The sequence below is a fragment of the Muntiacus reevesi genome, chromosome 12, assembly GCF_963930625.1.
Source record: "Muntiacus reevesi chromosome 12, mMunRee1.1, whole genome shotgun sequence".
NCBI classification, from domain to species: Eukaryota; Metazoa; Chordata; class Mammalia; order Artiodactyla; family Cervidae; genus Muntiacus; species Muntiacus reevesi.
Window position 1 is genome coordinate 62,067,785 of NC_089260.1, and position 15,140 is coordinate 62,082,924.

Consider the following 15,140-nt stretch of genomic DNA (forward strand, 5'->3'; position numbering starts at 1 on the left):
TGTATATTTCAATGGCTTGTCCCGAGGGGCCCACTTGGGAGCTGCCTCAGTTTACACTTGCATCAGCAGCATATAAGAGCCAGTGTCTCCCCACAGCGTCTCCCACAAACTGTTTAAAGTGAAAGTTGTGAGGCAGTGATGGGGAGAAGGGGGTGGGGCTGATGGAAGATGAGGAGCCAGATTGGTGTTGCTGTGGTGGGTGGGAAGGGGGTAGGAGGAGGTGGGGGCTGAGCACCGGAGACTCTGCAGCCCCCTCCCCTTTCTCCTCCTTCCAACCCACTACCAGGATCTGCCTGAACCTGTCGCCTGCGTTCTCCCTGCTTTTCTCCTTTTTACTGTCAGATCTATTTCATTGGGGGAAAAAAAAAAAGCCTTGCTCATTGTTTGAGACCAGGACCCCAAGGAAACTAGGTTGAGGGTGAACCACATGGGGACAAATGTGATTAGAAAAAGAATGACCAAGTTAACCTGCTGGCCAAGGGGGGCTGCCCAGATACTGGCTGTCTGGTCCCTGGCACTTTAGTGCTTCTGGAAAGGATGGGGATACTGAGTAAGGAGAGTTGTGTGGTTATTGGACAGAAGCAATGCCATCTGCCTGTGCTAACGCTCCTCTAAACCACCATCCTAACCCCAAATAGAGGAGTTTTATTATCTATGGGAAGAAGAGGAGTCCAGGGATGTTCAGGAAAGGGGTTTCCTCCTGTAACCTGGACCCCGGTGGTGATTTGGGTAATGGGCTGGACAGCACAGGCTAAGCAGAAGGAACGAGCCTGGATCATTGACATTTGGGGCCTAAGTATTAACAGCCCAGTAGCATCAGAGTGCTGGGGTGGTTTTCCTCGCCGTCTGCTCCAGGCGCTACTTCTGTTTCCTCCCTGGAGGAATCAGAACTGTTGGGTTTTCTTGGCACTTTCCTTGCTGGACCTCCCACTCTACATGATGGATGTTGCATAAGAGGGAGGAAGATGTTGCAGAAGAAGAGGTCCAAAGAAGGACCTAGGAACCCTTTTTACTCTTGATGAAGTCCATGGTCCCTGGACTTCCCTGGTGGCTCAGATGGTAAAGAATCTGCCTGCAATGCAGGAGAGTGGGATTTGATCACTGGATCAGGAACATCCCTTGGAGAAGGGAATGGCAACCCACTCCAGTATTCTTTTCTGGATAATTCCATGGGCAGAGGAGCCTGGCAGGCTACAGTCCATGGGGTCTCGAAGAGTTGGACATGACTGAGCAACTAACACACATGCACACGGCCCCTCTGGGATCTGGAAACAAAGATGAATGGGCCTTCACAAATGTCCTTTTTAGCTCCTGAGATGATGGCATGTACCCAAGGGACGAGGGGAGAGGGCTGCTGATAGAAGGACCTCTGGGAAGGTGGTGGCAGCCCCAGGTGTTCCCTGGGATGCCCTTGGCATTCCCACCCCTCTGCCTTGTTCCTTTGCTCCCTGCGTCCACACTTGGATTGATAATTGCAGTAGTGGTGCTAGGAGACCTGCAAAGTCAGGCTGGGCAGGTAAAGTAGTACTCATATCCCACATATGAAACCGTGCATCTCTTTAGAAAAATAAAACATGATTGACACAGCTCTTCGGTAAGGCTCTATCCTGTCAAGGCAGGGGCAGTCACACCAAAACTGACCATCAGAAGATTGGAAGAGGCGTCTCTCCAGTGTGAACCAAGTGGGCACATTGCTTGCCCAGGCACTTGCTCGCCAGAGGAGGGGATGGCTAGGAGCACTTTCCCTTCTGGCTGCTGTAATCCTCTCTGATGGGCACGTGGACGCTCCCTGGGGGCTCGGCTGGGACTCACCTTATTGGTTCTCGTGCACAGGACCTCGATGAGCACTGCCTCGTCTGTGCCCAGGCCCTTCATGGCCTTCTGCAGCTTCCGGGCAGCATACTCCTCGGGGCGATCCAGAAGGGCCAAGGCTGTCTTCTCAAAGTTTCCACTCAGCTCACTCTTGAGCACCTCCTCCAGGTCCTGTGGGAAGACGGCGGGAGTCCTGACTGAGAATGGCCTGAGGTCAGAAGGACAGGTGTCTGCTTTCCGCATGGCACGACCCCAGGGGCGACTGGATGCCTGCCGTGGAAGCCCAGGGCACGCTCTAGACAGGAGCTCTAAAGGGGTGGGCGACCTTCTCTGGAGGACAGTGATCACCCGACTGCCCATCCATCTGCTGGGGACACTGAGGATGAGTCACAATGACAGCAAGCATTTGCAGAACCTTTAGGGTTCAGAGAGCCTTCTCATTGATCAAGACAGCCCTAAGAGGAGAGGTGTTTATTGCTTTATCCCCATGGACTGAACCTCAGTAAGACAAAGGACTCGTCTGCAAACACTTGGATAGAGAGGACTAACACAGTTGTCCTCTCCAGGAGACTGGATCATTCATTGGCCGGATGGGGGTGCTTTTGAGAGGGAAAGCACATGCGTGCTCAGTTGTGTCCAACTCTTTGTGACCCCATGGACTGTGCCCACCAGGCCCCTCTATCCATGGAATTTTCCAGGCAAGAATACTAGAGTAGGTTGCCATTTCCTTCTGCAGGGAATCTTCCAGACCCAGCGATCGAACCTGCATCTCTTGTGTCTCCTGCATTGACAGATGGGTTCTTCACCAGCTGAGCCACCAGGGAAGCCCTGAGAGTGACAGGGGGACTCTACTAATAGTTGTCCTCTGTTGTCACAGGGGAGCAACAGGAATAAAGGGAGACTGTCCTGGGCAAACTCCATGTAGAGCCACTTTGGTGTTTTGTTAAATCCTGAAAGGGACACATGTGGGAAAGAATTCAGGTTGGGAAAGGGAAGTTCATAAAATTCTTCCTGGCATCCTGTTTTTGGCAAGCCCCCCCCAATCATGAGTAGACTGCCTGCTCCTGCCTGCCTCCCTCTGACTAGACGGTTTAATGAGAAAATGGTCAAGAATGGATGTTCAGTCCATCTAGAGTTGTCCCAACCAAAATGAGGGACCTTAAAGCAGGACTTTCATGTAGAGAGACAGCTCCGTGCGGGTCAGACTGGAGTCCGATAGACCAAGTTACAGCTCGAAGTGGGTCTGGCTACTCAGCTCCAGGCATGATGGCTAACAACACAGCCATGGAATTCTGTGACCTTGGAAATGCGCCTAATTTCATCATCTCTCGGTTTCCTTCTTTGAAGAATGGGGAGAATAGTAAGACTCACTTCCTAGGGTTGTTGGGAGAATTAAATGAGACAGTCCTTGTAGACACTGAACACAGTGCCTGGCACATTTTGGTGTTCAGTAAGTGATTATTATTATTGCTGTTATTATTATTCTATGTTGATGAAACCTTCAGAGAGAAGGCAAATCAGCTATTCCTCAAATGAACCTTTGAGTTCCAGATCTGGGAGAAAAACCCAGAAGAGTTTTATCCAAGGCCCTTGGATCTGCTGCCTCAAAAGTGGGTTGTGATGTTAATATTACTAGCTTCATCCCATGGTAGTTGCTGCATCTAACCCTGACCTTGTAAAGACGGGCCTCTGGCCAGTGCTCTGGTGTGGATTCAACCGAAGATTGGAAATCGGTTTTCAAGTCAGATGGGCATTATGTAGAACTGCGGAGAAGAGAGATTCCAGCTGCTTGCTCTTAGAAGCCACAAGCATGAAAACAAACCCCTGTGTGTTTACATTCTATTTGGACATAGGAGCCAGTTCAGAATGCCTTGGCTCTAACCCTGGTTTCCTGCTAACTAGCTGTGTCACCGTGGGATGCTTCTTCTCTTTGGAGCTCAGTTGACTTGGGGATTTAGATTTGTTTGTCTTTAATGTCTTCCAGGGCTTCCCTGGTGGCTCAGTGGTAAAGAATCTGCCTAATGATGCAGGAGATGCTGGTTCAATCCCTGGGTCAGGAAGATGCTTTGGAGGAGGAAATGGCAACCCTATCCAGTATTCTTGCCTGGAGAAACCACATGAACAGAGGAGCCTGGCAGACTACAGTCCATAGGGTTGCAAAACAGTGGGACATGACTGAGCAACTGAACCACAACAACGACAAGAGATGTCTTCTAGTGATATGATTCTCAGTCACCTCTTTGGTGGTCTCAGCCATGTGATACACAGCTGAGAATTGGAAAGTAAAAAAAAAATGATTGGCGGATGCAGGTATCGCAGATTTTGTTCTGTAGTGTGCCCCCTTTAACAGAGCCTGAGGTTCTGACTTTGAACCAGTTTACGTTTATTCTACTGCTTCCTAAGTGGCACAGTGATCAAGAATACTCCTGCCAATGCAGGAGACACATTCGACACAGGTTCAGTCTTTGGGTCAGGCAGATCCTCTGGAGGAGGAAATGGCAACCCACTCCAGTGTTCTTGATGAAAAATCCCGTGGACAGAGGAGCCTCATGGGCGACAGTCTGTTGGGTTGCAAAGAGTCAGACATGACTTAGCACACACACACACACACACACACACACACACACACACTCTCTGATTTTACACCAAAGCTTGAGAAGCCTGTGTCTGACTTTCCATATTGGCAGGATAGAAGTAGACGCAATGCTTGAGGGGCTGCTACAGTCAGGCACACTGACAAGGGTGAAAGTTCAATGTCATTCAATTCAATTTAAAGCAGCTAAACTGAAGCTTCACTTGTCTTCACCAGGGTAATCAATGAATGGCATTGACCAGCCTCATTGTGCGGAGAGAAGCAGGAAAAACGACAAACGCACAGCTGTCTGGACCACTTAACGTAGAAATAACCTGCTCCTCCTCTTACGGCAAGGGGTTCTCCAGACGTGATGGCTGGCCCTGGAGATGGAAGACTTAGACTCGAGGCCTGGTTCTTTTTCTTACTAGGGGTGTGGTTTTGCATCAGTCATTTAAATAGATGAGCTCCACTTTCCTCTCTGTAAGATGGAAACAGTCATCCCCATCAGGGCTTCCCTTTGCTGGAAGGTGCCAGCATTCCCCTGCCTGATTCACCCAGCAACCTGAGATGGGAGGCAAATTTATCATTGTATTTGTGAGGAGACCAAGCCTAGAGAGATGGTTGCCTGCCCAGTGACAAACAAGTAAGAAAGTCCATTTCTATCTCTGTATCTAATTATACATATAATTATGGACACTGTAAAGATTTTCTAAATTTGGAATTAGAATGCAGCATAATTAATATTTATTTTGTAAACTGATCGTTCTAATGACATCAAGAAAATGTTAAATTGTGCTAATGATATATCAATGAAGAAAATACTGTAGAAAGGATAATATATTCTTAAAGATTTCTATACATATCATTTTCAACAATAAGAATGAAAGAAATGTAAAGAAAGGAAAAGGTGTTGGTGCTTAATGAAACAGAGAGTGCTTTCGCTTTTTGGTTTTTTAGTTTTTGTAACAGTCATTTATAAAGAATATATCATTCTCGAAGACACCTGAATAAATGAAGAATTCTTATATAAATGCCCTCCCGTGAAAGCTGATTTTCAAATTACTGGCCTATCTATAAGTTAATGTGTGGAATTAGTCCAAAAGAATGGAGGAAAAAATGACTGAGGGATTAATTTAAAAAGAAGTCAATTGAGAAAGCAATGAGTTAATATTGATTTTACAGGCTGTTGACAAGGCCATTTCAGTTTTTCTGAAGTCAATTAAAGCTCTAAATAGTTGTCTTGTTTTGTTTCTCCTGGGCTAACTAGATAAAGCTTTAAAGGTATCCCTCACTGTCTTGGGAACATAAAGGAAGCAGAGGAGACAGTTAAGACCAAGGCCATGTGCGCATGGCATCACCTTGCCGTATGCTGTCTTGTACTTTTGTTTTATTTGTTGCCTCTCATTCGATGTCCTGCTTGACAAGATTTCAATAATGGCAGCTTCATCGGTTCCTAAAGTGCAGGAGAAAGAAACAAAACCACAGTGAGCAGGAAGCAACATGGAAGTTTATTTAGTCCAGCTGGAGAAGCCAGGGTAGATAGAGGTCACAGACTTCGGTAGAACCTAGATGGACCCTTTGACTTTAAAATCTTGTGCTGATAACTGTGTTCTCTTTATTCATGTAACAAGTATCCAGTGAGGTCTCACGTTGCATAAAGCACAGTACTAGGCACTGTAGTAGAAAGGGGAACAAATACAGTTTATTCCTTAATTTCACTCCTCAACATAAACGGAGGAGAAATGAAAACTTATGTCTGCCCAAAACTTGCATTCAAATGTTCACAGCAGCATCCTTCATAGTGGTCAAAAGGTGCAAACCACTTGAAAGTCCATCAGTGAATAATGGGTAAATGAACTGTGCCGTATTCATTTGGTGGAATATTACTTGGCCAGAAAAAGGAATAGAGTACTGATACATTTGATGATATGAATGTACATTAAACACGTCATGGTGAGTGAAAGAAACAAAATCACAGAAGATGAAGTATTATGATTCCATTCATATGGAAGTCCAGCATAGGGAAATGTATATTAAGACAGAAAGTAGAACAGTGGCTGAAGGTGGGGTGGGCAGAGGGGGTGATAGCTCAAGTGTAGGAGGTTTCTTTTTAAGGTGATGAAAATGTTATAAATTGACCATGGTGATGGTTTCATACATCATCACATTAAAAACAACTGAATACATTAAAAACAACTGAACATTTTAAATGGTTGAATTGTATGGTGTGTGACTTATACCTCAAAAAAAAAAAAAACTGTAAAAACAAATATGGTATGTTCTTTGGCCTCCAGGTGCTTAAAATGAAGTGGAAGAGGTTAAGACAAAGGCCCAAATTGCTACAATATCAGACACATTCATAAACTTGTTAATTTCAGAGAAAAGTCCTAATTGGTAGCTTGAGGGGGTAGTTACCCCTTAGACTCATCTGAACCACACTTTTCCCCTGGTGCTCAAAGTAATCCTTGTTCGTCATAGTCACGTGAAAGTGAAAGTTGCTCAGTTGTGTCCAACTCTTTGCCATCCCATGGACTAACTATACAGTCCATGGAATTCTCCAGGCCAGAATACTGGAGTGGGTAGCCTTTCCCTTCTCCAGGGGATCTTCCCAACCCAGGGATCGAACCCAGGTCTCCCGCATTGCAGGCAGATTTGTGATCAATACCAAAACAATAATGACTAAGGAAGAAGGGCAGTGTATCCTTTTTAGAACCTGGACGCAGGATGGGAAGGGGCTTTCTAGGTGGCTCTAGCAGTAAAGAACCTTCCTGTCAATGCAGGAGACATAAGAGATGCAGGTTCAATCCCTGGGTGGGGAAGATCCCCTAGTGGAGGGCATGGCAACCCACTCCAGTATCCTTGCCTGGAGAATCCCATGGACAGAGGAGTCTGGTGGGCTATGGCCATAGGATGGCAAAGAGTTGGACATGACTGAAGCAACTTAGCACGCATGCACGCACAGAGTAGGAAGGATGTCCCAGGGGTTGCAAATACGGGAATGAAAAAGACTATTTGATCAACAAACCCTGAATTCAATTTCTTCAGACTGGGTTCAAGTCCTGGGCTCCACCCTTAAACCACATGACAAACTATCAGATTCTGGAGCGTTCCTGCCTGTTCCTAGCCCTCCTCTCATGCCTTCTATCTGCGAAGAGCATGTGCTGGCAAGGACTTGAAGTGTTTGACTCTGGCACCGGCCCTCATCTCTCTATTTGGAAAGTCAGTGCCGGGACTTAGAAAGACTGCGCTGACCCAGGAGTTGGAGGGCTGTGTGCTGCTCCTAGGGACAGCCACAGCTCCATGTCCATGGACCGTTTGAGTAGTCTCAAGAACTAGTTCCACCCTTACAATTCCAGGAAGATCTAGCTCTTTGATTCCAGCTGGAGAAACAGAAAATTTTAGGATGAGCTCACTTGCAAAAATAGCGTTCGCTGCCTGCCTCATTCCGACTCACTCCCAAAGCTATTTCTGCTGTCCCTCCTCATTTCCTCCTGCAGCCTCGCCTCCAGAATCTGTATGCAGTTACTTCCTCTGCGACATGATGTCTTTTTAACCTCTGAGTGTTGGAAATCTCACCTCAGAAGGGATTATTTTTTCTCATAAAAAATTCTCTGAATCCAACCCCTTCCTTTTTTTTTTCCACATAGGCTGCTCCATGGGGATCCTGCCTTATTCTCACTTTTTCTGGTCAGAATTCGCTGTCCTGAGTGGCCTTTCTGCTGAGCAGATCAGCCTGCTCACCCTTCTGATTCAAACCATTCCATCTAGGCCCCTTTAGATCCAGAACAACAGCCTGGACTCTTCCCTCTGCCTGCAAGGCCTTCTGTTAGCTTTGCGTTCCTCACCTTTACTTCCGTTCCTCCTTCAGGACTCAACTCGCTGGAGTCTCCTGGGAAGAGATGGACTCTCCTTCCTGGTCTGTCCTATTGTCCTTCCTCTTCCTCTGTCCCGTCTCTGCCATCCCTCACTGCAAGTTCCATGGGAGCAGGGGGCCCTGCTCATTGCAATCTCCACACAGAAGACTCGCAGCATACATCAGACCTGACTTGCTGAGTGAAGGAGTGTTTAAATGCACGGGGACGTTTGCACTGCATTTTGACGGAGCTGGTCTCTGCATGGGTGTGAAGCTGTGTGCTCTACTCAGGCCCTCTGTATGTAGTGGGTGATGTGACGTGTGTGTGTGTGCTTGTGTTCGACCCTATGGTCTGTAAGCTGCCAGGCTCCTCTGTCCATGGAATTCTCCACACAAGAATACTGGAGTGGGTTTCCATTTCCTTCTCCAGAGAATCTTTCCGACCTGGGGATCGAACCCGGGTCTCCTGTATCTCCTGTACTGGTAGGCAGATTCTTTACCCCACAGCCCCCCGGGAAGCCTGTACGTAGCAGGGACCAACAGGAAATCCTCTGCTCCGATGCTTCAGTCAGCCTATATCTGCATACTTCAGGACAATTGAGTTAACATTTTAAAAGTAAGGCTTTTAAGACTTTCCTTCCTGCAATACTTCTTAGAAGGAGAGCAGAGCAGTCTGGGGCTGGCCCAGCAGCAGCCTGGAGGTGGGGGGGGAGCCTGGAGGTGGGTGGGAATGACTTGACCCCTCAAGCTCTTTGAGGCCGGGCATCGGGTTTATCTGGGGAGCTGTTTCCACTGCCGGACCAAGAAGCGGTTTACTGAACGGTGACCTCATCTTATATTTCACAGTATGTGTATCACACAAGCAGTTCAGGCAGGGGAACAATTTCCTGTAAACATTTACAATGGTTTGAGGCACCAGGGCCAGTCCCAAGCAATTCTGGGAAAGACTTTTTTTTTTTTAAATGAGGAAAGAAGGAACCTCAGCCTTGACTGTGCATAGGACACAGTAATTACACAGTCGAGGTCAGAGCCCGGTGACCGTCAGCCTCGGAGGGCCGAGAGCCTCCTGACTGTGGCTTTCCCAGCACTTTTCTGGGAAGACACGGAGCTGAGTTTCAGCAGGATGGTGGGGAGCTGAGTCTCTGCTGGGTTTGAAGCGATCTCCCTGTTACCCTCCCTGCTGAGTGACCACTGCTCAGAAGGCCCCGAGGCCAGCCACAGCCACCCTCCTGCAGCTCCACGGCAGCTTCTCCCTCTAAGACCCGTTTCTGTATTTTTTGGAAGGAGATATGGGAAACCTCCTTTTGCATTTCTGAGAGGATAATGAATGTTAGGGTCCGTGCACTATCAGATTAAAGCATTATCTACAGGAGGGACCTGCCTGGACGGGGGTTCACAGAGCCCTGAGAGGAAGGCCTAACGGAGGGTCAGTGTCAAGGGTTTGGTTTAACCAAGACCCAGACCAAGGGTCCAAGGTACTTAGAAGCCAGGGAAGCATAAGCACCAAAGATGTGAAAAGGAAATCTGCCAGTTTAGCCATACTTGGAAAAATCAATTGTTATTTTATGGTATAGCATTCTTTTTTTTTAAATTGGAATACAATGTTGTTTTACAATGTTGTATTAGTTTCTTATTCTGTATCAAAGTGAAGCAGCCATACTTATACACATATCCCCTCTACCTTGGATTTCCTTCCCATTTAGCTCACCACAGAGTCCTGTGTAGACTTCCCTGAGCTATGCTGTGGGTTCTCATTAGCTATCTGCATTATATTGCAGTGGATCTAAGTCAATCTCAGTTTCCCAGTCCATTCCACCACCACTTCCCTGCTTGGGGTCCATATGTTTGTTCTCTTTGTCTGTATCTCTATTTCTGCTTGGCAAATTAGTTCACCTATAGCATTTTCCTAGAATCCACATATATGTGTTAATATACAATATTTGTTTTTCTCTTTCTGGCTTGCTTCACTCTGTATGACACACTCTAGTCAATCCATGTCTCTACAGATGGTCCAATTTCATGCTTTTTTATGGTTGAGTAATATCGCATTCTTATTATTTTGACTTTCATAGGTGGGTGAATGAGTGGGAGCCCACATAACCTTTCTGATGCCTAGGGCCTCTAACCTCTCGCTATGCAATATGATAGATGCATGTGGCTATTGAAGATGCAAAGTGTGGCTGGTCCAAGTTGAAATGTTCTGTAACTGTAGAATATATAGAATCCTTTGATGACTTAATGTGAAAAACGGGATGTCAGGTATCTCAAGAATAACTTTGAAATTGGCTATCAGTTGAAATGATATTTTCAATACAGTATTGAGTTAACTAAAATATACTGTTAAAATTAATTTCACTTGGATTTTAAAACTTGGCTTCTCAAAATTAAAAATGACCCATATATCTCACCATGATGGCTGTTGGACAGCTTGGCCTTGCATATACACCATGGAATATTACTCAGCCATTAAAAAGAATCCATTTGAATCAGTTCTAATGAGATGGATGAAACTGGAGCCCATTATACAGAGTGAAGTAAGCCAGAAAGATAAAGAACATTACAGCATACTAACACATATATATGGAATTTAGAAAGATGGTAACGATAACCCTATATGCAAAACAGAAAAAGAGACACAGATGTACAGAACAGACTTTTGAACTCCGTGGGAGAAGGTGAGGGTGGGATGTTTCGAAAGAACAGCATGTATATTATCTATGGTGAAACAGATCACCAGCCCAGGTGGGATGCATGAGTCAAGTGCTCGGGCCTGGTACACTGGGAAGACCCAGAGGAATCGGGTGGAGAGGGAGGTGGGAGGGGAGATCGGGATGGGAATATGTGTAACTCTATGGCTGATTCATATCAATGTATGACAAAACCCACTGAAATGTTGTGAAGTGATTAGCCTCCAACTAATAAAAAAGAAAGAAAGAAAGAAATTTAAGTCCAGCCTTGGCAGGGCTGGTATAGCAATAAGATAAGTACTTGGTCTTACAGATGAGTTTTGCCAATGATACAATTTTGCTTGGACTTCCTCTAACAGAGGTTGGAATTGTAGACCTTTATCCAAATGATAGCTTTTCAAGATGGCTCTAGGTCCAACCACTCCATCCTCATTTCATAACTTTTTGACTTTGGACAAGTATTTAACCTCTGAGCCTTGGCATTCTCATCTGTTAAGTCATTACAGTACAACTTTACAGGGCTGTCGGGAGGTTACAAAAGATGATGTCTGAGTGGTGGTACCCAGTTTAGCACTTGGCATGTAGAACGGACTCTCCAACAGTCACCAGCACAAGAGTGGCCACACCCAAGTGGAGGGAGGACGAGAATTCAGTGTGACGTTGATGTTCAGTAGGCGCTGCATCTGTGCTTGGCAAAGTAAATTCGCGTGGTAGCTAAGAACTCAGGGATTTATCATAAACCACAGCTGACTCATCTCACACCCACTTCAGCCCCTGTCTCCAGCCCACATCCAGATGTCAGGCCCTCACTCAGAAGGCAGCAGGGAAACACCTGTGAGGCTGGCTCAGACCCTCAGAACTATAAACATCCTGACACTCGCAAGCAAGCATGCCTTCCAACAGCTGTTGTCCAAATAGATCAGTCAGCCAGGATGTGAGCACGGACTAGCTCCTCTCTGCTGAGCTTGCCTCTGATGCCCCCAAACCGAACAACCTGGTTGTCATCCTTCATTTCCAGCCCTCCCACCTCTGATTTATTCAAAAATATTTACTATGTAGAAATCCCTTCTACTACTTCCTGCCACATTGTCTCCAACCCCAGGTCTTTGAGACTTCAGCGTTTCTTGGGCAAGGTAGACTATGCTATAGTTGGACAGTTCCTTCTACAGAAGCAAAAGATGTTTTCCTAGAACTTCCACTTGGACCCCAGGTCTTTCCCCTGGAGTCACACAAAAAGTTTAAATGGCCATCTTCTACCACAATACCCATTCCTAGGAAAGTAAATCTCCACTAATTTACCTCTAAGTAAAATCTAGCACTTGTCTTCATAAAACATTATGCCAAGAGAAAGAAGCCAGACACAACAGGCCACATATTGTATACAGTGAGTCCCCTACAGATGAACCTTCAAGTGTCGAACTTTCCAAGATGCAAATGTGCATTCTATCGATAACAGGTATGAGAGAATTCGCAGCCTGCCCTCCATCTCCTGTTGCTGATGATGCTTCAACTCTACTGTCTCCCACCTCATCTCCCTCCTCCAGTCAGCATCTCTTCTATCCTCTTCACTTGATGCCCCAGTCCCTGTATGCTGGCTCTTGTACTGTACTACTGTACTTTTCAAAGTATTGTAAGATTAAAATGTTTTTCTTTATTTTTTTTGTGTTTGTTTTTATGTATTATGTGTGTGAAAAGTATTATAAATGTCTTACAGTACAGTACTGTGTAGGTGATTGTGTTAGTTGGGTGCCTAGGCTAACTTTGTTGGACTTAGGAACAAATTGGACTTACGAATGCACTCTTGGAATGGGACTCGTTTATATGTAGGGGACTCACTGTAATGTCAGGTGCATGAAATGTCCAGCATAAGCAAATCCATAGAGAGAGAAAGTGGACCATTGAGTGCCTGGACCTGAAGGTGGAGTGGGAGCGGCTATGAATACACGTGGGGTTTCTTTTGGTTGATGAAAATGTTCTGAAATTAGAGGTGATGATTACAAAACCCTGTGAATGTATGAAACCCCACTAAATTGTACACTGCAAAAGGGTGGATTTTGGATATAGGGATTATATCACAATAAGAAAAAGAAACAATAAAGCAGCTTTTGGATTCAGACGGCTTCTACCAGCCGTGTCTTCTCAGGCCTGACCCCACCCACGGCCGCTGTGTGGCCGAGGTGGCTTAGCTGTGGTGTCTCTAAATTGTTGGCACTTGGAGGCAATGACAGAAACTGGTTCCGTCCCAGGGCTCACCGCTACTGGTGTTGTGTCTTTGGGTATGTTACTTAACTTGTCATGGCCTTTCCCCTCATCTGAAAAATGGACTTTTGTGAAAATAACTTAATGAGAGCTTATATATAAAGTGCTTGGCTCAATGCCTAGAATATTAAAAGTTTCCCAATAGGTGTAAGAAAGAAAATTAAGGAAATTCATCAGCCTCGCCCCTATTTTTTCTCCCAAGCTATCGTTGTTACTTCCTTGTTCTCCTGAAGCCCTTGATCAACAGGATCAACCTCAGTTACTTCCTTGGGTTCCAGAGCCTCCTTTCATGGCCCAGCACTAGATGCTCTTTCCCTCATCCCACTTTGTTCCTGGGTTACCTTTCTCCTGATCTCTTGCTTGTTGTTGCTATTTAGTTTTGAAGTCATGTCCAACTCTTTTGCCACACCATGGACTGTAGCCCGCCAGGCTCCTCTGCCCACGGGATTTCCCAGGGAAGAATACTAGAGGGGGTTCCCATTCCCTTCTCCAGGGGAATCTTCCTGATCCAGGAATTGAATCTGTGTCTCCTCCATTGGCAGGCCGATTCTTTACCACTGGGCCAACAGGGAAGCCCAACCTCCTGCTTAGACTCCCATTCTTGGCCTTGCACTTAGGCCTGGATGTAAATAGCTGCTCCGGTGTGGCCCCTTGATTCGTGAGCTTGTCGACAGTTTTAGGTCCACTTCTGCTTCCAGATGAAGCTTCAGGTCCCTAGTTCAGTTCTTATCAGCCCTGACTTCCCACCACCTCCCATGAAAGACATCAGAGGATTTAGATGACATTAGGATTGTAGAAACTACACTTCTCATGAAGTTTCCCCACCTCAAATTCAAATTAAATGCCATAATTTTCAATCTCTAGCTATTATGTTGAATCCTGAAATATAAAAGGATCTGATAACTTTGAGAGCTTTTATAAAGGGAAACTTAAAAGCAATCAGCTTAGCTTGGGAGATATAAATACAAGCTAAGTGAGAGGTCATCTTCCTGAGATTGTGGGAAAGTCAGATGTGAGATCAAGTTTAATCAACTTCAGGAGTGAATGAGAAAACAAAATATCTTTCATACCCATTCCTTTGCAGGCTTTGTTCAGCTTTTTGGCATCTTGATCAGCATCAAAACGCTGATGACTTTTTGCTTTGTTATCTCGACCGGCACCCAAGCCCTGATGACTCTTCCCTTTGGCCTAGAAGAAAAATTAATTGCAAAGGTAAGTGGACAATTTGTTGTTGTTCTTCTTCTTCAGTCATTAAGTTGTGTCTGACTCTTGGGCATTAAAAATGATCTCTGGCTGAAATTGGCAGCTAAAAGGAAGACCAAGCAGACACCCAGAGGAGGGAACAGCTGCCGCTGTACTCATGGGTACATGTGGAAATCAGCTGGGGAAGCTCTGGCCGCAGAGAGACGGCTGGTACCTCCTGGAGCCAGCTGGACTCGGATGCCCACAGAGAATGGGCCTCTCTGTTCTCAGGGACAATCAGCCCAGTCAGCTCTGGGAGGAGCGATTTTCTCATCAACTCCTCCTCTGTGTCTGTCTCCGAAACAGAGTAATACAGTGGGCCAGTGTCTTGGAATGCTGGTTTTTCCCCTTTGCCTTGAGACATAGCCTGTCTAGGGAATAGTTGCCGCTTGCCAGAAACTGAGGATTCTAGAATCTTATTACAGATCCATTTTGCAAGCTGGGCTAAAGCTTTACCATTCACACAATGAGAGACATACTATTTAATTTGTCAGAGATAACCCTATGGAACAAAACAGAGGTATTGGTTTTAACTGATCCTTGGGAAGAGAAAGTTCTGTATGTATACTAATCTAATGTTTCCCATATTTTAATCATTGGCATAGTATATCCACGAAATGTCCACAGCTATCTGCTGCTGCTGCTGCTAAGTCACTTCAGTCGTGTCCGACTCTGTGCGACCCCACAGATGGCAGCCATCAGCTATCTAGGT

The 15,140-nt window shown here is 45.8% G+C and overlaps 1 protein-coding gene across 1 annotated transcript in view; it reads right to left on the reverse strand.

Moving 5' to 3' along the window:
* ANXA13 (annexin A13) overlaps positions 1 to 15,140 on the reverse strand; it is a 55,352-nt gene that overhangs the window by 17,494 nt on the left and 22,718 nt on the right. Inside the window, exons 2-4 of the mRNA XM_065903205.1 lie at positions 14,257 to 14,374; positions 5,746 to 5,840; positions 1,813 to 1,983 (exon numbers count right to left, since the gene is read on the reverse strand). Coding sequence (XP_065759277.1) covers positions 1,813 to 1,983; positions 5,746 to 5,840; positions 14,257 to 14,374 — 384 coding nt within the window. The remainder of the gene's footprint in view (positions 1 to 1,812; positions 1,984 to 5,745; positions 5,841 to 14,256; positions 14,375 to 15,140) is intronic.